Source organism: Eleginops maclovinus, chromosome 7 (assembly GCF_036324505.1).
Source record: "Eleginops maclovinus isolate JMC-PN-2008 ecotype Puerto Natales chromosome 7, JC_Emac_rtc_rv5, whole genome shotgun sequence".
NCBI classification, from domain to species: Eukaryota; Metazoa; Chordata; class Actinopteri; order Perciformes; family Eleginopidae; genus Eleginops; species Eleginops maclovinus.
The window spans coordinates 25,120,215-25,146,640 of NC_086355.1; the positions used below are offsets into that span (position 1 = coordinate 25,120,215).

Sequence of the window (26,426 nt, forward strand, 5' to 3'; positions counted from 1 at the left end):
TAATAGAGGGGTGTTCCGAGAATTCCTGGATGTCTTGTGAATGCCACTGATGGACATGTGTCTTTTGTTATTGAACACTGCAAAGCGAGCATAGTGGATTGATGCTGTCCTTTCCTTTGTGTTCCTATCAGATTTTCCAGCAATATTGATATGCACCAGGCCACTGTGATGAGGAGGGGGGTGGGGGGTTGGATGAATTCCTAGATAGGTTATCTCCTGAATGCAGCCTTTGATATCTATGCCAATGAATTTAAGCTCTCCAGAAAGATATGAAAGAGCAGGGAGAGTGAGGGGCAATCTGAGCCTCATCCGTCCCCCCCGACATGCTGCTGATATCCTCTCTAAGCCTGGCATGCCTCATGTGTGAGCTGATCACTGTTATATTTTTGAAGTGTGGACCTCCTCCCTGCTCTGTAAGGGGTTAGCTTTTGAAGAACAAAGACATCATAACAGATATTTGGGTACCACTTTACAATAAGACTACCCTTATAAAGGGTTTACAAACAGTTTGTAATTCATTTATTAATTAGGTTGTGAACACTTTATAAATCATTAATAAGCTTTTATAAGACAAGAGATAAACAGGGCAACCGAGAGATGCCAAGAAACATCAAGATGGATGGGGGGGAGAATCAACTCAGTGAACAACAGATACCAACGATGCTGGCTGATGAAGAAGATGAAGTTAGCTAGGTAGCCATATAAGGCTTAGTCATCTTGCCAAATAGTGAGCCTGTGTTGATGTATGAAAACTATGTTAGAGCTGGTTTATAAATGGTTATTAATGATTAATAAATTGTTCAAACCCTAATTAATAACCTGATTATAAACCCTCTATGAATCCTTTATAAGGGTAGTCTTATTGTAAAGTTGTACCAATGTTTGTATTATTAAGATTAAGTCATTTATTCCATCGGCTGTGACCATCCTCTAAAACAGCCTGTTTGAATACGTTTCCCCCCAACACACACACACACACACACACACACACACACACACACACACACACACACACACACACACACACACACACACACACACACACACACACACACACACACACACACACACACACACACACACACACACACATATGCCTTGACTCAAACATAAGGGTCCTTTCCAAGCCTCAAGGATCCTTGATAGGACACTTTGTCACCAACACCATCACCTAATCCTCACTTTCCGTAAATGACATATTTTTAATCAAACTGATATTTGAATGGACCCCAGCCACTCTTTGTGTTTATGAACTGTATGTTGTACCGTGTATGGTGAGTTTTATTTGATCCTTTATGCCAGTGCCAAAGACAAGTTTCCATTACATCACAAGTACCCAAGGACACAGAGGTCACGCAGAGAGAGGCTTCAGACGTGATGATGGTTTCACTACCTATACTTCATCATGATGTGTGCCTTTTCTGCAGATCTATCACACACTGGAACAAATCCCATATACACACAGGCACACACAGGCCCAATTCCAAACTGCCCACCCCCACTCCGTCTGTAGTCTCACTCAGCTGGATGAGGCTCCCTCCTTTCAGGTGGGGGGTGTAAATACAGCGGCAAGCTTTGGGAAGATATCCCCTCTCTCAGAAACAGGAACTCTACTTTTCGTCACAACAGTTCAAATCAACATCTCTCTGGCAAAAGACAATAAATGAAGTAAAATAAAACGCTTCTTTCTTTCTTCAGTTTTCAATTATTTTTTGTGAACCTCTTTTCATTTTGAAATTTGATGATTATAAGCTGCTTGGTTTTGGCAACAGTCTGTAAATATATAAAATGTTACAATCAAATGCATACATTTACCCTTTTCATGGGTTTATGATCCTTAGTTCAGAAAATCTGAGGTAACAGGAAGTTGTTAACATCTGTATGTAGGTATTAAATATTAAATATCTTGCATTGCAGTTTACAGGAAGTGTTTGTACACAGCGTGTGTGATTAGGGACATGGTCGGTCAGGAAGAGGAGCAGGTTAAGTCAGGACTGTTGCAGACTCTGTTGGAGGGCTTGATAGTCCCTCCCCCCCCCCCCCTCACCTTAATGTGGCAGACCCTCCACGCAAATGGAGTGGACGTGTGTAGGGTGTCGGGAGCGGTTTGGAATTGGCCCGACTCGGTCCTGCCCTGATAAGCGTCTCTCTACAGCGTTTTCTCAGTGTGACACTCCCCCCAGCTGGCTGTAACCACACATTACAGCGCTCTGCAGATCTACAGTGAACAGTGGCTCTGAGCTGCAGTGAGACTGACAGTAAGCTTTATGTGGCATGTCTTAGAGCAGGGGTGTCAAACCCAAAGCACGCGCGCCAAATCCGGCCTGCCACCTCATTTTATGTGGCCCGTAAGAGCTCGCAAAGAATAACATACATTTATCATACGTTTAATGCCGCTTTATATTATACATAAATAGTGCTTGATCTAAAAAAAGTTCTTATTCACTTAAAGGATATGTTGATCTCTGATTGAGGAGATATGATGATATTGACATGCTATTTATGTAACAGCAAAATAGAAAATGTAAGTGTGCACCCAAAGACTTCTGCTTTCAGGGAGATATTGATTAGGTTATAACTAAAACCAACTAGGGCCCTACTAAAACCCTAGAGAGGTTTTCCAGGCACGTCCAGCTGGGAAGAGACCGAGGGGTAGACCTAGGACCAGGTGGAGGGATTATATCTCTTCGCTGGTCTGGGAACACACATAGACTGACCCTAACACATGACCTTATGACCTGGGAGCTGTAAGGAAATGAAATTCAAAGACAAGCAAAACAGCTATACGCATTTCACTACTGAAATGATATGATATGTTATGATATTTTCACAGTATTTAAAAATGTTCCACATGTAATAACACTGCATGAAATGAATCTTCCTGTGGGGTATTAAGAGACAGAAAGATTCAGAGATGAGTAAATTGAGGGAACAGCGACCCAAGTCTTACATGTTGCAGTGACATCACACCTGCCATCATGACAAATTAAGCCTGGGTGTAAATAGGGTCCACCGCCTCTTCTTGCCATCTCTACTTCTACCACCCTTTGCTCGGACCACACCCTGCTTTGAACTCGACTTTCATTTTGATCTCAGTTACACAGCTGTTTGCATAGTTATGACACAACATCTGACTGAAATATGAGCAGCTGTAGTTCAGCTGCAGGAGAGCCAGTGTTGCTGTCCTGGCTGCTAACTAAATCCTAACCAATTCAACTAATACTATATATTAATACCACCCTGACTATACTGATAATACGACGGGGGTAAAGTTTAGAGATACTATTGTTTTTGCAGTCTTGCTTTAAAAGTGACAGTCTGGTGTTCTCATATCGTATAATTCCTATACCTCACATTAAATGTAGACAATATAATGTAAATAAGTAAAAGATAAATATACTAAAATAAAATAAAATAGATGACAATATAATATAATATAAAACATTCAGACAAAAATAAGATTTTGTCCCTTAAGAGAAGAATATTGAAAGATAAAGCAACACTGCACAAATAAAGCAGGAATAAAAACTAAGATTTGTATCCGAAAAATGTACCCTTATACACACACACACACACACACAAAGAGTATGAGAGCATTTATAATCAGAAATATCTAACTGGTGAGCCTCATATAAAATAAATGCATAACCTTCTTTAACCAGCTTGATATTGCCAATGTCAACCAATAAATCTAATTTGACAACTCACATAGAGACTATGTTTCTTTCTGTGTTAATAAAAACATGCCCCTGCGTTTAATATGTATGTATGTATGAGTTGGTGATTGAACTTATAAATCACTTTACAGCCTCTGTGAAAGTATCGGACTGAAGCGAGGCTGGCTTCCCTTGTCACTGTTAATGATTTAGAACATACTAACACATTGAGTATAGTACAGACATAACCCCCCATCCGTCTGTCCTGCAGCATACCTCCCCTCCCACAAGGTCTGGATCAATTAAGCAGCCTTGAATGTGTACGCCTGAGGCACAGCTTTTATGAGGCAGCCCACAAATGACATCATAGATCCTTCAGGTATAAAACGGCCCCTCCATCATTAAGCCATGAGGGATTTATAAATGTCCAAGGCACTGCTAGTCTAATGGCTTTCTCTGCAATTGCAGGGTTAGTAGAAGTAGTCAGATATTGTACTGTTTCAATAGTCTTGTGTAGTAAAAGTAGAAGTACTCAGATCTTGTACTTGAGTAAAGTAGAAGTACTCAGATCTTGTACTTGAGTAAAGTAGAAGTACTCAGATCTTGTACTTGAGTAAAAGTAGAAGTACTCAGATCTTGTACTTGAGTAAAGTAGAAGTACTCAGATCTTGTACTTGAGTAAAGTAGAAGTACTCAGATCTTGTACTTGAGTAAAAGTAGAAGTACTCAGATCTTGTACTTGAGTTAAAGTAGAAGTACTCAGATCTTGTACTTGAGTAAAAGTATTAAAAAAATGTTTCCGTATTAATAATTGTGGGGTAGAAGTACAAAGTAGCACAATTTTAAATACAAGTCTCCACAAAAATGTACTTGATAAGTGTACCTGATTTTACACCACTGTTAACTTTAAAGCGATAGCACACTTCTCTATCAGATGTATTTAGCAAGTTCCCACCATTACATACACAATTATTTTCACTGGATGACTCAACTTTAGTGTCTCAAATAATCTGCTGGAGACGCATTAGGGAAGTTGTAGTTTTGTCAAGAATTTTGTGAAAGTCAGCTAATTGAGATGCCAAAGGGAAACAAACTGCTTTAACTCCTGCCTCAGGGGTCCACTCAGCAGGCAGCATACTAATGTGGAGATGAGTGGGAAGTTCCTCCCGCTACTCAGAGGCTCCCCAGGGCAAGGGATAAGAAATAAGAAATATTCAAAAATAAATCACCCAAAGGGTTTTGATAGCGCACCTGTGTTTATGACTCATGGAAGCTGTATTGGTTGGATGCCAAACAAACAGACATCAGAGGACATATGTTTCCTTCTTCCAGCTTCAAGCCAGAAGGAGGCAAGGTGATTTGAACACAATTTTGAAAAAAAACCCCAAAACAACTTTAGACATAGGCTACTTCTGTACAAAAGTTGGTTTTAGAGGTGTGCCGAGGACAGGCTGAATTCCTCAGAATCAAGAAAGTTCAACTAGACCCAAGCTAACATAGTTCTTAAAGGTCTCCTATTATGCTCTTTTATGGCATATATTATAGGTCTCAAATATATTTTAAAAAACATGTCTCTGTCGTGTTTTGCTCAAAATACCAAACAGATCATGCAAATTAGCATGTCCGCTGTCCCTCTATTTCAGCCCCGTTTTCGAAGTGCTGTAGTGATGTGTCGGTTGCCTCAAAGAGCCGGCTCTATTAAGTGAGCGAGGGGAGCCGGCTCGCTCCTGTGAACGAGCCATTTAAAACATTTTTTTTAAAGTAATGCTTGCAGTGATTGAATGTCTCGCGCATGATGTGCATCACGTGAGGAAAGACAAGGATCATGCCACCAATCAGGGATGGGCGGGGTGCGCTGCTGTAGCTGAACAGAGAGAGAGGAGTGCGCAGAGGAGTGTCAGTTTGCGCTGTGCTAGTACGATCATAAAGTGACAGCAGGAAAAGAAGCAGCATTTGGCTGCATTTTAACAATTGTGCAAACACAAAGGCTGAAAGCAGAATTTGCAAATAAAGCTCTCATATAGAGCAGGGTCAACAAACAACCTCAACAGACATGAGAACTGTGCATCCAACAGTTCAGTTGGAAGGAAAACGGCAGGCCAGTGTGCCTGCTTCTGCCAGTGCCTCTACTCCACCTGTTGTTGCTGCTGCTACAGGATCTACCCCCCATGCATCAGGTACACAACAAGCAACAGCAACACAGAGCTCAATAAGCCAATTTATGTCAAAGGCAATGACCCCAGCAAGACAGAACATAGGTGTTGCTATCTGCTTTGTCTAGCAAGCAAGTCAGTATATTCATTGGGTGGTAGGCTATCAGAGAGTTAAAAGGGTCTGTAAATGCAATGCAAACAATGGGCCACAGTAAATCATTGATATTAAAATGTAATGTTTACTTTTGAATACTTCAGTACAAAGGACTTATTGAATACATTAAGTGATATATGTGTACACATATAAACCATTAGTCAAAACAGGGCTACATTTGATTGAATTATGTGTGGTATAATGAAGAGCCGTTTGGGAGCCGAAGCCAAATGATCCGGCTCACCAACAAAAAGAGCCGGAATTTCCATCCCTAAAGTGCTGATTCTGTGACTTTTGCCGGCTGCAGGGGAGAGTGGGGGCAGTTGCAACGTGTGGCAGTTGCAACATTGCTGATTTCTCCAATCAGGAATGAGCTAGAGTCATGACACGCCTACTGCACATGCTCAGTAGACCCCTCCTTCTTACTGGACATTAACAGCCACATGTCATCATTCCTTCAGGGAGAACTGAATTTCAAGGTATAAAAGTAACTTTTTTTGTGATCAGATTTTTTGTCATATTGTCTAAACTTTTTAAGTATACATATTTGTAGTTATGTTAGTTTGAATGTGCAGTTTCTTAGCTCTAAACAGACTTAAGTACCATGTGTTAAAGCTAATGTGTTAGGCTAACATAGCTTGTTTTAAGTTGGCTGCCAGGTGGGGGACAGTTGCAACGTTTTGTTGCAACTGTCCCCACATGGTGTTGCAACTGTCCCTCATGACAACAATAATGCAAATTAGATCAAAGACATATATAGGGCAATTCATCGGTTATATAAATAACATATTACAATAGCCAGGTATCTCCTCTTTGTGTTTTAGACACATTTCTTTTTTAAAAGTCAAACTAGGTTGCAGTGTATCCTACATTTTTGTTTTGTTTTTTTCAGTATGCCACGAGACAGAAAGAGGACAACAGATAGGGGTGTCCCTTTACCTATTATGTCCTTAGCAGCTGCTACAGTGACAAATGAACGCAGGACAGTGAGGTCTGTTGCAAAACAGTATTCCATTTGCCACACAACCCTCTACCGCTTTATGAAAAAAAGAGAAAGGCTAGGTCCAGGAGAAGAGATGAGGACAGGGTACTGGACTCCCAGGAGGGTGTTCTCAGCTGAACAGGAGGATAGTTTGGCAGATTATCTTAGAAGAGCAGCTGACCTTTTCTATGGTCTCAGCACTAAAGAGGTAAGCATGAGGAAGATATTAAAGCAGAGTGTAGGCCTAAAGGGAGGGTTGGTAGGGAGAATTATATAAGAATATGAGGCCGTGAAATAATAAGATAAGATAAATTCATAAAACAAATTTATCCTTCTACCTCTATTTTCATTTAACATCCATTTTGCAGGTTCGTCGATTGGCCTTCCAACTGGCTTTCTTCTATAAGTGCTCCTACCCTGATACCTGGAATGAGTGCTCCATGGCTGGCCGGGAGTGGTTTTTCGGGTTCATGAAACGACACCCCTGTCTGTCTATACGGTGCCCTCAAGCTACTAGTCTGTCTCGGAACACAAGTTTTAATCGCCATAATGTGTCCATGTTCTATGATAATCTTGCCATGGTAATTGACAGATATCATTTTGAAGGAACAGACATATGGAATATGGACGAGACTGGGGTCACAACGGTCCAAGAACCAGAAAATGTTGTTGCCGGGCGCGGCGTCAGACAGGTGGGGGCAGTAACCTCCGGAGAAAGAGGAACGCTCGTGACCGTTGCATGTGCGGGCAATGCATTAGGGAACATGATTCCACCCATGTTCATCTTCCCGCGGGTCCATTTTAAGGACCATTTCATCCGGGATGGCCCGCCTGGATGCATTGGTGCCGCAAACAAGTCGGGATGGATGTTGGAAGAGCATTTTCTTCAGTTTTTGCAACATTTTCAACACCACACGAGGGCCTCACTGTATTCAAAGGTCCTCTTGATTCTCGACAACCATTCCTCCCATCTTTCTGTTGCCGGGATTAACTTTTGCAGAGAAAATGGAATTGTCATGCTGTCTTTCCCACCCCATTGTTCCCACAAACTACAGCCACTCGACCGCACTGTCTATGGCCCCCTAAAACGCCATGTAAACTCCTTCTGCGACTCCTGGATGAGAAGCCACCCAGGCCTTACGATGTCAATTTATGACATTCCGGGGATTGTTAGGTTGGCCCTCCCATTGGCTGGAACACCCGTCAATGTCCAAAATGGCTTCAGATGCACTGGAATTTGGCCTTATCACCGTGACATATTTAACGAAAGTGACTTTGCGCCGTCTTTGGTGACAGACCGGCCGCCACCATTAGTTCTCCCGGAGCAGGCTGGGTCATCCTGCTCCGTTCTTCCAGTTTTTCCACCAGTTCTTCCGGAGCAGGCTGGGACATCCTGCTCCGTTCTTCCAGTTCTTCCTGCAGTTCCTCCATTGCCATTTTCACCTGAGAATGTTAGACCCCACCCCAGAGCAGGACCACGGAAGGGAACAAAACCAAATGGTCGAAAAAAACGCAAATCAGTCGTCTTAACAGACACTCCCGAAAAGGAGGCTTTGGAGAAGGAGAAGGCAGGAGTGAAGAAAAAGCCAACAAAAGTCAAAAGAAAACTGACAAACACAGTTGAAACAAAACAAAATGCCAAGGTAGTCTTAAAGAAAACGTTGAAAAAGAAACATATAGAGAAGGATAGTGACTCTGAGACAGAGAAAGATTTCTGTATAGTTTGCTTAGAGAGCTACTCCAGACCGAGAGAGGTGTGGCTGCAATGTTGGCAGTGCAAGGCATGGGCTCATGAAGCTTGCACTGATGGTGGTTCCATTTACATTTGCCACAATTGTGAGTCAGATGAGGAATTAAATTGAATACTATCTTTACTTAAAATAATCAGTTTGTTGGTGTTATAAAATCATTACTGCTTGTATTACTGCTTGTATATTGTTGTATACTTTTAAATATTTTTTCCTTTTGAATATTGTTAGTAGGCTAAGTCAATGAACTCTGTTTTTGTGTTATGAAATCATTACTGCTTGTATATTGTTGTAAATTTGAATATTTTTAAGTCAATGAACTCTGTTTTTAACTTTAATAATCAGTTCAATGAACTCTGTTCTCAAATAAACTAAAACATATTTGAAGAATAATGCCTAAGTATGAGTTTTATTACATCTAATTGACTGTTGCAACTGCCCCTCAGCACTGTTGCAACTGTCCCCATATATGGGGACAGTTGCAACAATTTTCAGGGTGCATTAAAGTACAAATTACTTCCATAGTATCCTATGTACAAATGTTGCATCAATATAGACAGGTAGGTGACATATATGGCTTTAATATATAATTGTTTTGTCTTTCTAATATATACGGTTGCTGAGAAACTGCAGGAAATGTAAAAAGTGTTGCAACCGCCCCCACTCTCCCCCACACTACATGCGGTAATACGTATCCGATTTGACCGGAAGTCATTCAATGTCAATGGAGATCCGCACTCCGTATGCGATCAGCTCCGGTCGAGAGCGGTGCGGAAGAGACACCGCATCCGAGGCCCTCCGCATACGTTAAAAATATTGAACTCCTCCGGTCAACCGCAAAGCTCGACCGTACGGCTGGTAGGACCGGAAGTTGTTGTTGCTATGGTGCCAATAAACAAACGTAAATTACTTTGCTGTTATAATAATAAAAACAACATTACAAGTGTAATTGTGAATATTTTTCATTCATAATTTGAAGTGTAAATTAAATGCTACTGTATTTAATGTAAATAAAGGTTGATGTTCTCAATTTGTTGCTTACCACGTCATTTTTCCTCCAAAAATACAAATGAAATAGTCATTTATTATTTGTGCTACACATAAAATCTTATTTTATCACATAACATCTTTACATGCCAACATACGTGTGTTTTAAAAAAATATATACACACAAATAAATTATGAATGAGCATCCAGCGGGCAAAATATGTTTGTTTTCCCTCCAAAAATAAGCAAAAACCATCCCGGCATTGTTGCCTCTTCCTTTCTGCATCCTTTCGTGATGGCGAACTCGCGTTTGGTTAGTGTGTTGATGCTTGCGCTCCTGTATTGGAGGCACAGGCAAAGGCAGGTCAGACCCAAGAGGAGAGTGTGGGTGAAGTAGGCCTACTATTTATTGCGGAGGGGAACGCTGGGAGAGTTTCACCGCTTGGTGAAGGAGCTGGCCCTGAACGACGGCAGGGACTTCAGGGAGTACTTTAGGTTGTCCCGTGGTCAATTCGATGCCCTCCTCCACCGCGTAGGCCCCCGTATCCAGAAGAGGAACACCAGGTTGCGGCGATGCATCGGCCCGGCCGAGCGCCTCGCCATCTGTCTCCGGTAAGTGTGTGAGTGTGTGTGTGTGTGTGTGTGTGTGTGTGTGTGTGTGTGTGTGTGTGTGTGTGTGTGTGTGTGTGTGCGCGCGCGCAATGGTTCTATCAAAACAAGGGCATCATATCACGCCCAAACCCACATTTGCGTTTTCTGAGGGAGATCCCCTGGCTCTATTCTATAATTATTCTATAATTATTCTATAATTCTATATTATAGGCTATTTTTAATGGATATGATTCTAATTGGCTATTATTCTATTCTAATGTTTATATGTACTTCTTTCCTGAAAGTGTCTGTCACCCCAAACCATTTAACACAAAAATATCCATACATAACCATATCACCATAGCTCAAGCCATATAATTGTGTTGCATACATAGCATTTCCCTCTCAAAGTGAAATTAAGAGTGATTAACTTCTATGGATGATTTTAATACAAGTTAGGCCTACAGTTTGAAATGCACACTTTCAAATGAACGTCTGGATGCCAGTCTTCCAGTGCATGTACTGTTGTCATAACCATTAGGCAATACTAATGAATTACTGTTTTACTTATACTATTTAATACTATTTCTCTGTTAATTTAGATACCTGGCAACGGGAGACTCCTACCGGTCCCTCTCCTACCGATTTCGTGTGGGCTGGACCACGGTGGGCATCATCGTGCCGGAAGTATGCAAGGCAATTTGGGAGGAGCTCAGCCCCATTTACATGGCTGTGCCAACGGAGGAAGATTGGAGGGAGATGGCCCAACAGTTTGCCACTCACTGCGACTTCCCAAACTGTGTGGGAGCAATCGATGGAAAGCATGTCAGGATCCAGGCCCCAGCACGCTCAGGGTCCATGTATTTTAATTACAAGGGCTCATACTCCATCGTGCTCCTCAGCCGCTGCCAGCAACCTCCGCTCAAAAGGGTTGGAAGTAGGGCTGTTCGATTTTGCCCAAAAATGAAATCTCGATTTTCTTCTCTCTAAATCCGATTTTCGATTACGATTACGATTATTTTGTGAAATGACAAAAGGCAAAGAAATTATTTCAAATATGCTGCTTTTTTATTGAACATTTGCCCCATTGGGCTTTAAGTGCAAACTTTGCTCTTATTAAACCAAAAATGAATGAATAAAGTGCAAAACTCTTTTTGTAAAATAAATAAAGTTTGAAAAAATATAAGTTTTATCTCTGAGAGAAAAAAAATCAGCACTTGCGAACATATTCAATAAAACAAGACATTTACTAATTAAACTAAACTGGGTCTTTGCATGCTAAATACTAATGTAACCCATGAAGGAGGTAGAGGTGTGTAATGTCAGTCAGTCATTACATTTGTTATTCACATTTGCAAGTTTTTTGCAAGGAACACAAGCCGGTCTACGGCATCTGGCTTGAGGGATGCCCGGTGGCATGTTACAACGCCCCCTCCAACACTAAAGAGCCTCTCCGATGGGGCACTTGTCGCAGCTATTGAGAGGTATTTCCTGGCTAACTTGCAGAGCCTTGGGACATTTTCTTCGTGTTTCTTCCACCACTGAAGTGGATCAGCATCCTCGCTTATCTCAGAGATCAACAGGTAGGTTGCCAGCTCAGTTCTAATTCTGTGTGCCTTTGACAAGGAGGAGGGAGCGGGCGGTTTCTTCGGGAAGAAACTTGACAAGCTCCTCCGCTTCTTCAGCACAGGACCAGGCTCAGCTGCAGCTACTTCTTCTTCTTCCTGGCGCACCGGCACAGCAGTGCCAGGCACAGTGGGCATCAAAGACAGCAGCTCTGTGACAGCTCTCTCCTTAATGTATTCCACCCTGGTAGGGTTGATGTATGTCGTGCGGAACCTGGGATCCATCAGCGAGGCTATGTCCAAGAGTTCGTCTTTGTCTGGGTCACTGTATTTTTCAGTCATGTAATGCAGGATGTTTTCTTTGATTTTTTTGGTGAGCTCAGTGTCTTCGTCTTCTGGTTTGAGAAGACTGCTTCTGAACATGCTGAGTGTTGGTTTGATGATAGAGACAGTCACATAACTCTCCCCAGATAACGAGGCAGTCTTCACTCAGATTCCAGGACTCCAGTCCATCTCTCAACCCCTGGGCGATTTCTTCACCCGTGTGGTCGCTTGGGAAGAAAGACGTTTGTAGGCAGGCATTTTCAAGACACCAATCGTCGGTGATAAAGTGCACTGTCAAACTCAGGTATGGTTGCATAGTGCGACTGGACCACAAGTCAGTAGTAGCGTAAAATAACTGTACGTCTTCCAGCCTCTTTGTCACTTTCGAACGAGTTGTGTTGTACAGATGGGGCAAGACAACTTCGCCAAAATGTTTTCGCCCTGGTAACTTGTAGCGGGGATCCAGCGTATTAAGCAAATGTTGGAAGCCAGCCTTTTCTACCGTATATATTGGGACCATGTCTGTTGCGATGTGGAACGCGACTGCATCCGTAATATATTTCCACCTCCTGTCAGTCCTATCATACGGTACACCACGCGAAAATGAAGCTGACAGAGTAACTTGCTTTGGTTGGGGTGGTGGTGTAGCCGCATCCGCGTGCCCTTGTGCAGTCCGCTCTGCAACACACTGCTGCCATTCCGATGGGTGGTTTTTTTGGAGGTGTTGAAATAAATTCGTTGTGCTGTTTTTAACTGCCACTGACTTCCGACAGAGTTTACAAAGCGGAGTACTTTGCTCTTCATCCGAAGCGTCGAAGGCGAACCACTTCCATACAACGGACTTGCTCTTCTTTCTATCCACTAACTCCAACGCCGACATGTTTGTTTACAAATGTGTAGGAACTAGAAAGAGCGCCATGGGGAGGTCAGAGGCGGAAGTAAGTAAGGCAAACCAGTGCAGCCAAAAATGTATCTGGCGCAGCCATAGACAGTAGGGCGCAGCCCAGACAAATGAACGGGGACTGTAGCGTAGAAGTTAGTTAAAGTGAAAAATCGATTTTACGAGTTTCACGTTTTAACATCGTTCTAAATACATAATCGCAATTACGATTTAAAATCGATTAATCGAACAGCCCTAGTTGGAAGCACCAGTGTTTACTGGTGTATTTACTGCCCTCCGCTTCCGCCACGGAGAAAGGACTGCCCCACGCTGCCTCACCACAGGACTACTCTGAACAACTGGAGTAGCTGGAGTAGCACCCCCTGGACCCTCGTCAGCAGGCGGTGCAGGGTGAGGGTCCTCATCCTGCTCCACCTCCACCTCCACCTCCACCACTACTTCTTCTTCCTCCTCCTCACTTCTCCCTTCCACTCTCTCTCTCTCCTGACTTTCCTCACTGGGGTCACTGGGGTCAGGGTCAGGGATATTTGAGGTCGTCCTCCGGGGGGTGACGTAGGGAATGAGGAACGACATTATTTGGGCATATTTGAAGGGCCGCTTTTGAGAGGCAGCGGCCCCACTGACCTGCCGCTCCTGCTCTGCCCTCCTATGCTTGACATAGGTGTCCCTGAGGTCCCTCCATCGTTTCTTGACCTCCTTCACTGAAAAGCACAACAGTAGCCTATGCTGTGACAGCTGTAGCATGCACCACCACCCCCACCACCCCCTCTCTCTCTCACACACACATGCACCATGCATGCACCACCACCCCCTCTCTCTCTCTCTCACACACACACACACACACACACCTTGGGCCATAGAAATCAATAGAATTGGACGGGACTTAGTGCTTCCAGGCGGGTTTGGAGCATTTTTTGGTCTGGAAATCATCAGCCTCATCTGGCAACCCTGACTGACACACACACACACACACACACACACACACACACACACACACACACACACACACACACACACACACACACACACACACTCTTCAGGTTCCTGCCTGCATGAATGTATGAAGACTCATTACCCCAGGTCCTATTATTTGAGTAGGGTCTCTCTTGTATAGCAGTATTTTGTAAATAACAACTGAATGCATATCCTGAAACAGGACATGACAGATGCCATAGGTCTATGTGGGTGTATGATATTTCTGTTCCACATATACAGTAACAGAATGATCTGCTCCATGACAGGAGAGAGCAGCATGCAATGGGGGAGATGCATGTCTGATTGTGTCTGTTCCACAATAAGCAATATGATCAGAGAGAGTTCAAACATAGATGGTCTAGAATGGAGTTTTGCACATGTTACATAACATGTGCAAATATCCATGCTCCCTCATACCAAAATAATTCACGTTTCATTCATTCACTCGGGACATAGACTGTATATATTGATGGACAGAGGTTCGTCCGTTAAAAGTGAAGCAAGCGCTAGTCCAGAGCCCCCTGGTGGCTGGCTGCAGTACAATGCGTAGCTCCGCCCATTCCCAAGTATTTTCAATGGGAAAGTAACCAACTTTCTATGTCACTTTTCTCACCTAAAACAAATTTTGCATCCACAACTTTTTATTCGAAAAAATAGCTTTCAAGGTGCTTCACATCACACCATTTTTCTTTTTCCCGAGAAATTATTTTCTTTAATGTTATTTTAATAAATATAAAAGGGGCGTGGTTACACTTTGATTGACAGTGCAGCCGCTTGCAACCTCCTTCAACATTTCATTTCATTCAGAGTAGCTGTAGGCTCGGCTGTAGTGGTGTTCTTTTGTCAGGCAACTCATATTTGTTTTATTTGCTGTTATTACTTTACATTTATATATTGACAGTCATGTCGTGTTGTGCTGTTGATTGTACTAACAGGCCATCTCAGGGGAGCTCTGTGCAGTTTTTTCGGTAAGTGAATATTAACTTAATATTAGCTAGTGAACTCATTAAAATGACGGTAGCGATAGCTTAGCCGCTAACGTTAGAAAGTTAACTTAATTTGACAGTAATCTATAGATTTTCGGACATCCTTGAAAGGATTATGGTCATATACCAACGAAAAACAGATAGATTTGTATGTTGAAGACAGACTTGTGTTCAGACTTTATAGATACAGTCAATAGTCTATATATACAGTCTATGATACAGTCTAAGTGGGTGCTAACGTCAATCTTAACTTCACCAACTAGCTATCGCTACTATGAAGGTTAGCTTCTATGCTATCTAACGTTAACGGTAATGTCAATTAAGTTATTAGCTGGTAAACTGGTGTCTACAATCAAAAACTATAAGCTGTCTGAGGTGTATTTCACAAACACAGACAAGAGGTTTGTTTTACATACGTTACACTTACCGGAGAAAATCCAAATACCCAGACCGAACTGGGCACTGTAGTTTCAGCCAGTTTAGCCCCAGAGAGTCGGACTGGGCCTGTGTGTGTGGTGGGGAACGGACGGAGAAGGGGGCGTGTTTCACTCGATAAGGGGCGTGTTTCACTCGATGAGTGGGCGGGTCTGATCGCGACCTCCTCTTCACTGCGCATGCTTCAGATTCTACTGCGCAAGCGTACTTCGAACTGGCTCCAAATTTTCAAAGATGGCGTCGCCTCGGTTGCTTCAATTCTATAGAACACAGCTGAATGGAGCCACTCTGTCCATCTATATATACAGTCTATGCTCGGGACAGCTAAAACGATAGCTATGCTGCGCTAGCAGCGCTAGCTATGCTATCGTGACATCGGCGTCATAATAAACCAACCAAAAGATTTGAACGGACCTGTCTTGCCTGCCGTGCGTGCTACATCCTCCCACGCCATAGCTTTGATGTTTATATTTCTGTATCCCTCTGCGGACAGGTCGTACAGCACCCGGTGCCCTGAAACCGCCAGGATGATTTTCTCAGACCCGTCCGCCATGTTCTTTTTTTTTTTTACCGGAGCCTCGACTTGTACGGATTATTTTTTTAGGTAGTACGGTGTCCACTAGATGGCGTATTCCGGCCACCGGAGTCATTTTCCGCATGTAGTGTGCAGCCGGCATTTCCCTTTCATGCAAATGAGCTGAAGCTGGCCGCGCCCCTTTGGAGCGCAACTCTGTCTCTGTCAGTTTTCTAACGGAGAAACTCAGCTAAACGCTGACGTGATTAAAATGATCCTTTTTTTTTATTATTACAATTATTATGTTCCAAACCACATCCAGCATTATTTCTGAAACACTTCTCAGTGTATACCACTAGAACACAGACATTATATGTATTATATACAGGGTTTCCCGCTGAAGACTAGTCAGTGAAGGTGGTGGGCTGTCCGGGGGGAGGGGGGCGTCAGGGTGAGGTAGGCCTGCTTCGTCGCATGAAGACGCCCGCAATTTTTGTTTTTTCCAATTCATGACACGGTTTCTTTTATTATTACTTTTTTAAATGCGTTCTGCAGAGAAGGGAGGCTGGCGTTGGCCACGGTTTGGAATGAGAGAAAACAGGACAGAGTAACACGGCAAATATCGCTCTTGTTTGGTTTTTTTTTCTTTGCAAGACCTTAGTTAAGGCGGCAGGCGTGCGTTGCTTAGGCGGCCGCAACTCTAAATCCTTCCTCTGCAGACATCCTGCTGAACACACACACACACACACACACACACACACACACACACACACACAGGTAATGCGGAGGGGATTCAGCTCGCACTGTATATAGCAGACCAGTGTTCGAACTATGCCGAGATTTTCGGGGGGTCCCATTTTTCTCTCGGGGGGGGGGGGGGGGGGGGGCGCTTGCTCTTGCGCTTGACTCAGAGCGCGGATCTCTAAAACACTATTTTAGAGTACCCCCAACATTTCCCAAATCATGTTTTCGGGGGATCTCGTGTCAGTTTCAGGGGGTCTCGGATCCCCCGAGTCCCCCCGTAGTTCGGACACTGTAGCAGACGATAGGTTGGGACGTGTCACGTGGGCGGGACGTTGCCAGGAGTTCAATGTAAAGCCAGCCCACATTTCTGATATGACGTCATATTGGCAGCAAATCTGGATCAGCTCGTTTGTACCCCCGTTTTTAGAGATGTTGGTAAGGAGGAAAAGAGAGAGGGTTGTATTTTCTGACAGTTACGAGTCTACTTACACACCGGGACACATATTTATGTATAAATATGTGTCCCGGTGGGGACTCAGTGCGAGCTGAATCCCCTCCGGGAAGACAGCAAAGTACATTTTGCATAATAACGGACCTTTAACAGAAATATGCTACTGTTCAAATAATGATATACAAACTCTGATCATACACCACTAGTTAAGGTTTGGTTACTTTCAAGCAAAACACCCGGTCAAAATGTCCTCTTCAATAGGGTTATTCTAGCTTTGACATCACACTTGTTAATCATTTCGGAATAGAATATGGTAATGGTTAGTTGGTAAAAGACAAAAGCTTGATGAGAGACCTTCGTCCTCTGCTGACTCGGCTTCGTAAACACTAGTTCTGAAAAGAGTCATTTTCCTGTGGCTGCTGGAGGGCTTGGTTGAATGTTAGCAAGTTATTTTCTTCAGCATTGGATGTCATACAGTATGTTCTCTTTAGTGCTGGGAGAATGAACTCAGTTTAGATTATCTGCTACTCTCAAAACTGATGTCAATGATGGAGATTCTGAAACCTTCTTATACAATGTGAAAGGCGTAATATTGTCAAGTAACGGGACACAAGGCGGCATACTTTGTATACTGTCCATTGTGGTCTTATAAGTTTATAACATAACATTTCAGAGAATGGTTATGAAGCCAGATTTGGTTTAAAGACTATGTTCTTTGAATGAGCTCTCAAAAACTCTGAGAAGCAAAACGTTTTTTTTTTCATTTATACCTCCTTAATAACCTGCAATGCATGAAAGTAAAATGGCATTCAAGTGCTGAGCTTTTGCCTTTATGGATTTCCAGCTGGTAACCAAGCAGCTGATTGTTCCATCACGGATATGATTCAAATATTTTAACTAACTAGTATCCTAAAGCATAACTACTGCTGCCTTTCTTCGATATAGATTACAGCTCGACATACCCTTCAACCATCTATCATCCATCCATCCGTTCTTCCATCTGTTCTTCCATCCATCCATCAATCCATCCATCCATCATCCATCCATCCATCCATCCATCCATCCATCCATCCATCCATCCATCCATCCATCCATCCATCCATCCATCCATCCATCCATCCATCCATCCATCCACCCATCCACCCAACCAACCAACCATTCATCTAACAATTAATCCAACCATCAACCTATCTATCTATCCATCCACCCATCCATCCATTTGTTCTGCCATCCAACCATCCACTCTGCTCTATGCCCTTCATGCTTTTTCAAAGAGAGAGAGAGAGAAAGATAGATAGAGAGAGAGAGATAGAGAGAGAGAGAGAGAGAGAGAGAGGATAGAGGCTTGCACACACACATTTACACAGAAAGGGAAACACAGCCCCTTGTGGATTTTTCCTTAAGCATGTTCTGTTCTTCAAAGCCAATTGAAGCTCATGCATGTCTGCATCCTATGGAGGCTCTTTGGGAGGATTAGCATAATGAGGCAGCACTGCAGCACATAGCAGCTGCTCCTCAGGCCCTCTTTCCACCTGCACCTCAGATCTTGTCTTTCAACAACAGACGGGATGACCTCCACCATCACACTCTGCAGGACATCCAGTGACAGCAGAAGATAACATGCAAAAGATGTGGGAGTTTTACTGTGACACCGGGCGTGCTCAGCAGGCCTGTAAAAGCAGCTGTAATCAGATAAAGACACAGAGAAGCTACACAGAATAGGGGAGTCTAAATGGAGGTGCATTGAAGGACAAAATGGTATATGGTAAATGGAGAACAGGGGTGGTATGTGGTGCGGAAACGCTAACGGAGGCTTAACGCAATCAATATGGTTTTGGAGAGGGTGTGTGTCTGTGTGTGTTTGGAAGATAAGGAAAGCAAAGGTGTAGCACTTAAGCACAACAAAGGACAGTGAATATCTGAAGGTGAACAGCATGTGCACGGAAGAACTCGGATTGGCATGGATCTACTTAAAATCCATCTGAAGGCTATATCCCCTCCTCTCCTTCTATATAGGAATACATACAGCTCTGGAAAAAATTAAGAGACCACTCCAAATGTTTCTTAAATCTTTATCTCTACATCATGGCTGCCAGTGCCAGTGGCAGCCAGTGACCAGTGAGTGAGAGGATACAATGATGGAGCGTGTTAGGAAGTGACACACAGACAAACGAAAATTCCCAAAAAGTTGGGAACACGATTATCTTTTTACCGAGGTCGATTCCACCGCAGTGTGTCTGGTATGTAAGCAAAGGGTTGCTGTTTCAAAGGAGTATAACATTCGTCGTCACTATGAAACTAAGCATTCTGAGTTCGCAAAATACACAGGAGAGCATCGCAAGGTGAAGATAGCAGACTTGCTAACGAAGCTAACCACCCAGTAGCGAACTTTACTTCAGCCGTCTACTGCACAAGAAAATGCCACTCGGGCAAGTTATCTCATTAGCAATGTCATTGTCAGAAGTGGACAAGCTTTTGCGGCGGGTGATTTTGTCAAAGAGTGTCTGACAATTGCTGCTGAAGTTGTGTGTCCAAATCAGATGCAGGTTTTTTCTCAGATTAGTCTTTCACGGAACACGGTCACCCGCCGCGTTGAGGACATGGCCGAAGACGTTCGGAGCCAGATAGCCCAAAGAGCAGGTCGGTTTTCTGCCTTCTCCATTGCGTGCAACGAAAGCACCAACATATCTGCCTTCGCACAGTTGCTGGTGTTTTTGCGAGGCGTCAGTGAGGACTTTGAAATGTGCCAAGAACTAGCAGCCCTTGAAACACTGAAAGGGACAACAAAAGGTATCAATATGTTTATGGCAGTGCAGCAAGTTATTGACAAGAACGGTTTGAAGTGATAGAATCGGAGGATAAAACCCTCTTTATTAGTCACATACATGCACACAGCAGAGCACACACAGTGAAATCGGTCCTCTGCATTTAACCCATCCTAGTACTAGGAGCAGTGGGCAGCTATCCTCAATCTTCAGCTTCAAGGGAGAGACAAGATAATCACTCAGATGTATGACCATGTCAGAGCCTTCAAGCAAAAGCTCCAGTTGCTTAGCAGACAAGTGGGAAAACCTATCTGGCATCACGACTGATGGAGCCCCGGCCATGGTCGGTAAGAGAGCAGGCCTAACTGCACTTGTGTCGGTCAAAGTCTGTGAGTTTGGTGGCTCAATTTTTAAATACCATTGTATTTTGCATCAGGAGCAACTGTGCGCTAAACACATCGGCTTGAAGAACGTGATGCAGCATGTTGACAATATTGTCAATACTATTCGCTCAAAGGCGCTCTCACACCGTCAGTTCAAAGCTCTTCTTGATCAGATGGATGCCCAGTACGGTGATGTATTGTACCACCAGGAGGTGCGGTGGCTGAGCCGTGGGAAAGTTTTACGACGTGTCTTTGAACTGCTTGAGGAAATCAGGGTGTTTCAAGCCACGAAGACGAACAGCATCCAAGTGCCCTCGGACAGTCACTGGCTTGCAGACCTGACTTTTCTTGTGGACATCACAGAGCTACTGAATATCCTCAATCTTCAGCTTCAAGGGAGAGACCAGATAATCACTCAGATGTATGACCATGTCAGAGCCTTCAAGCAAAAGCTCACGTTGCTTAGCAGACATCTCTCAACCGGTGAGATCTAACTTAAAACAATATATTAGGCTTGTTATCACAACCATGTTATTATATTTGTGTGATGCATGCATACTTTGTGTTGGTGGAAAATAGATGTTCTTTTTAAATCTAGGCATTAAATCTACTAGCAGTATCAGTATTTGTTTTTCATAGCCTACTGCAGCCATAAACAAAACAAAAGAAGTAGTTTGTTTCTCATTTGATTGATGTTTGGTGTTTCATTTCATGAACAACCTTGCATCTAACATTGCTACTTTTGTCTTTGTGTCTGTACATTCAGGAAATTTGGCACATTTTCCCAGCCTCAGCGAAGTTGGGTTGATGGAGGAAGACACACCAAAATACCTCAACATTCTCAGCAATCTTGTGGTGGAGTTCGACCTTCGCTTTGAAGATTTTCGTGGAAATACAACAGCATTTGAGCTGTTTGCTCAACCCTTTTCTGTAAATTTGGATGCAGTCAGGGAGGAGCTTCACATGGAACTTTTGGAACTTCAGTCTGATTCAGACCTCCATAGCAGGTTCAGAGAGCTTTCCTTACAGGACTTTTACAGATGTGTTCCCGCACACAGATATGGCAAGATCCGCAAACATGCCCAGGTTATGTTATCCCTCTTTGGAAGTACCTACGTCTGTGAGCAGGCTTTCAGCCGTATGAATCTTAACAAGTCCAAACTGCGAAATGCTTTATCTGACTCTCACCTACATGACATTCTCACTTTGTCAGTTAGTCAGCTTGAGCCTGATATTGAGAGACTTTTAAAAACGAAGAACAGGCTTCATGGCTCCCACTGATAGGCCTACTTCAGGCAGAATGTGTAGGCCTAGGCCTCCAATGTGTCACCTTGGAGTACTTTAGGCCCAAGGCCTAGTAATGTTCCATGTCTGTCTTCAAATATTTTGTAGTGCTTCAATTATGCTTCTAATTTAAAGAAGCCAGATTGATGTTCAGTAATTTTATGAACATAAATGTGAAGCACCATAAACATTGTCATTCATTTTTCAAAATTACTTTGTGATAGTGTTTATTTTGCACACCTATGCTTAACTTAAAGTACTGCACACATATATTAACTGCACACGTATATTTAACTTAATGTACTGCAAAATTAACATTTTTGGCCCATGACCCTCCCCCCACATTTAATTTTGGCCCTCCACTGGGAAGTATTTGGGCACCCCTGCTCTACATGTATGGCAGCCATTCCAGTGTCTGTTGAATTCCAACACAGAAAAATTGTCAGTAGTTTAAGAGAATACAATAAAACAAAAAAAACAAAACAAAAATTGAACTCAAAGACATGTCTATAAATAATAAAACAAGAGAAACTGATAATGTTGAAGTGGTCTCTTCATTTTTTCCGCGGCTGTATGTACAAAGTGGAAATCAAGAAGGGGTATGGCCGGGATTTTTTTATCCAAAAGTCATATAGAAAGAGCACATACCTTTACCAAGATAAGACAGCTCATATTTGTATGATGAGCTGTAGATAAATGTATAGGTTTGCATCCAAACCTTAATTGTCATTGTGACTTAATATTTAAATCCTGAATACAGATGTATGTTGGCCATTTAAATTCCCATTCCAACTGTATGCATTTTATTTACATAATTTCCGGTCCCTTTAAATGTCTGTTTAAATGTTTTTAGCTGTTTTAAAGTTGTGACTGTTTCTGTTGACAGATGTTGCTTTTTAGTTTCAGAATCATTTTAGTATTCAAAGCCAAAGTTATCTGCTAAGAGCAGCACCATAAATACAACACGACGAAGAGAAGACTACGCTTTTTTTCCTTTTCACATGTTTTCAGGCCTTGTTTGTTTCTTTAGCACATTCACAGGCCTCTGGTCCAACAGCCCCTCCCATTTCCAAGTTGCCATGGAAGCCATCCACACTTTTTCCCCTTCAGCTCAACACAACAGCCGCATTCTGGAAAACCTTTCATTGGCTGACAATTGCTAATAAGTGGTGAGGAGACACCTCCGTTCCGATGGCTGAATTATTCAAATCACTTCTGCACAACTGGAAAAGCAACAAAGCAGCCATCTTATTATGTGTAATCATAATTGACAGGTATCGAAAAATGGATTTTACGCATGTGGGTTTATGTGTGCATAATGCACAAATATCTGTGTCTCTCCTGGTTTGTTGCAACAAGATAAAGCTCAGCCAGCTGGAAAGGAAGCGCAAGAGGAATAATGTGCAGACAGAGCGGCTCTGAGGCCTCTGTGAAGCACAATACACCAATTAAATTGCAATAACCTTCCGAAAAAAAGAGAACGTCCTGTTTCTAACAATACAAACATATTAAAAGTCAAAACCTCTTAAAGTAGAACTGAAATTGTAATACTTGTGCTATGCATTTTCATACATAACAAGCAGCAGTCTGCAGCATAAATCTTTTAAATATATGGAAATACATTACACTCCCCCTATCACCAACAATATTACATTATGATCCATGAAATATATTAGAAGCATTATAACATATTTCACTGAACACATACAGAAAAGCTGCATGGGGCTGCATTCTGAGTTCTTACTTTGATTTTGATTCTGTGTATAGGTGAGAAGAGATATCATAATGTATCTATTAGTCAACCTCTAGTTTATAACTAATCAAGAGAATCAATGAGGCATTGTAAAACACTTATAATTCATTGAAAGTCAAATATATAATACAATGCACAAATGATGTGTTTTTATGAAGTCATAAAGCATTATCCATGCATTTTAATTCACTATGTATGATCTCAATGCACTATAGATGTGGTCTTCAGTGAAAGTATTACCATTTTTCTTTTTTGTCAATCACGCTATTCTTAGATCTGATCACACATTTCAATCAATTTCCTTCAGGATAACATTTTCCTTTCCATAAGTGTGAAGGTGGTGTGAATCCAGTGATGTGGCTTTCACTGTGTTCACAGCTATACCTAAAAAAAAGTAATGAATAAAGTAAATAATTTAAAAAAAACTTTCTCTAAACCACATGATTGTGAACCAGGAAGTGTTACAAGTGTGTGTGGGGGGAGATCAGGGAGGATGTGTGGGTCTCAAAACATTGGAAATTGCTGTCTGTATTCTGTCTAAAAGCAGATTTGATTTATCTTCCATGTCTCTTCGGTTCTTAAGCAAAACCACTTCCGGATTTTAACTCAATCTTGCCTTACCCACCAAGATGTTTTCTAAATGATGGAAGAGGGATTTTCTCCCCATCATTTATTCCATGTTTCAAAAACTCTCAGTGACAGTATGGCGTCTTCAGCTCAGCACTTCACCTGCTGTGAATCGTCCCTATGCTGTTACACTGGATTTAGCTTCACAGACTCTCCTATAGTCCTGTCGATGTGTTAAAATGTGCATTGGGAAGAAGTCTTCTGATTTGATGCTAAAATGACAGAGTTGAAAAGTGATTTTCATTTGCTGCCAATCCAGCGGTTTAGGCACCATCTGCTGCTCCTAATGAATTCATGAAGACTCATTACCTGCTTTAGTTTCACTCCTAAATGGATATGAGACGGTGGAGTATATATAACAGCAGTCAGGTCTGCAGGTACATTAACAACAGTCTTAGTATCCACTGACCAAGCTGCAGTGTTTGACCGCCAGTCAGAGAGAGCAGGCTGTACCATGATGAGGAAACATATGATCTGACAATACAGTTCTCAACAAGGGAGAAGTTTCAGTGAACATAGCACTCTGAAAAGTGTGTCTTAGAGTTTTAGGATTAAAACAAAAATTGTAAAACTTGCTGCTTTGTCTTTATTTCAGGGTCATTTCCCCTTGTGGGCTAAAATGCCCAAGGCAGAAAAACTACTGTGATTGAACTTTTGTTCCTGCCATGGATAAAGCCAGACTGCACAAAATGCTGGTCAACAGAGGGCATACTGCTACCAAGTAAGAAAGGATGCTTTCAAAATGAAAGTTTTTTTTCTTCCTTACATTGGTGTGCTTGGGATGCATCACTGGCAGTTTGCAGTGAATGGAAATACTGACTTAAATGGCTCAGATCAAGCACAGCTTCAAACTTTAAAATAGGTCGCCCCTCCTAAACTAAATTAGAAACTTGACCAGGACATACAGTATCTAGGTCCAATATACTTTTTATTAAAGAGGCCCTGATGTTCCCTCCCCTGAAGTGTGTTCTATAGGTTTCTGAAACCCTTCGGTTGACAAAGTGACATCACTATGGAACACTCGTGCTGCTATTGGCTAGCACTCAAACACATAGTACGTGATAGGCTAAGGGACGGGACATCTCTAAGCGGTTGTCAAATCACAACAGAACCGGCCAGCTAAACAATCAGAGCAGACTGGGCTCTGGTTTCAGACAGAGGGTGAAAAGAGGTGCTGCAGCACAGACAGTATGAGAAAAATAAAGACCTTTTTGAACATTAAAGCATGGAGACATGTCACAGTCACTACATACTGATATACACCTGAACATCAGCAGGAGAGGACTCTTTAAAGTAGAGACACTACATACTGATATACACCTGAACATCAGCAGGAGAGGACTCTTTAAAGTAGAGACGCTACATACTCATACACACCTGAACATCAGCAGGAGAGGACTCTTTAAAGTAGAGACACTACATACTGATATACACCTGAACATAAGCAGGAGAGGACTCTTTAAAGTAGAGACACTACATACTGATATACACCTGAACATCAGCAGGAGAGGACTCTTTAAAGTAGAGACACTACATACTGATATACACCTGAACATCAGCAGGAGAGGACTCTTTAAAGTAGAGACACTACATACTGATATACACCTGAACATCAGCAGGAGAGGACTCTTTAAAGTACAGTCTCTACATACTGATATACAGCTGAACATCAGCAGGAGAGGACTCTTTAAAGAAGAGACACTACATACTGCTATACACCTGAACATCAGCAGGAGAGAACTCTTTAAAGTAGAGACACTACATACTGATATACACCTGAACATCAGCAGGAGAGGACTCTTTAAAGTAGAGACACTACATACTGATATACACCTGAACATCAGCGGGAAAGGACTGTTTAAAGTAGAGACACTACATACTGATATACACCTGAACATCAGCAGGAGAGGACTCTTTAAAGTAGAGACACTATACTGATACACACCTGAACATCAGCAGGAGAGGACTCTTTAAAGTAGAGACACTACATACTGATATACACCTGAACATCAGCGGGAGAGGACTCTTTAAAGTAGAGACACTATACTGATACACACCTGAACATCAGCAGGAGAGGACTCTTTAAAGTAGAGACACTATACTGATATACACCTGAACATCAGCAGGAGAGGACTCTTTAAAGTAGAGACACTACATACTGATATACACCTGAACATCAGCGGGAGAGGACTCTTTAAAGTAGAGACACTATACTGATACACACCTGAACATCAGCAGGAGAGGACTCTTTAAAGTAGAGACACTATACTGATATACATCTGAACATCAGCAGGAGAGGACTGTTTAAAGTAGAGACGCTACATACTCATACACACCTGAACATCAGCAGGAGAGGACTCTTTAAAGTAGAGACACTACATACTGATATACACCTGAACATCAGCAGGAGAGGACTCTTTAAAGTACAGTCTCTACATACTGATATAC

The 26,426-nt window shown here is 42.4% G+C and overlaps 3 protein-coding genes across 5 annotated transcripts in view; 2 read left to right on the top strand and 1 right to left on the bottom strand.

The window, feature by feature from the left end:
- The window catches only part of LOC134867715 (inactive dipeptidyl peptidase 10-like), a 679,335-nt gene that overhangs the window by 524,900 nt on the left and 128,009 nt on the right, over window positions 1-26,426 (top strand). The gene's annotated exons all lie outside the window — the stretch shown is intronic.
- LOC134867426 (inactive dipeptidyl peptidase 10-like) overlaps window positions 1-26,426 on the bottom strand; it is a 237,865-nt gene that overhangs the window by 197,091 nt on the left and 14,348 nt on the right. The gene's annotated exons all lie outside the window — the stretch shown is intronic.
- Window positions 6,802-8,968, top strand: LOC134867545 (uncharacterized). The gene is made up of 2 exons (XM_063888204.1): window positions 6,802-7,153; window positions 7,314-8,968. Exons 1-2 carry the CDS (start codon window positions 6,857-6,859, stop codon window positions 8,805-8,807), a joined length of 1,791 nt encoding a protein of 596 aa, XP_063744274.1. The 5' UTR covers window positions 6,802-6,856; the 3' UTR covers window positions 8,808-8,968.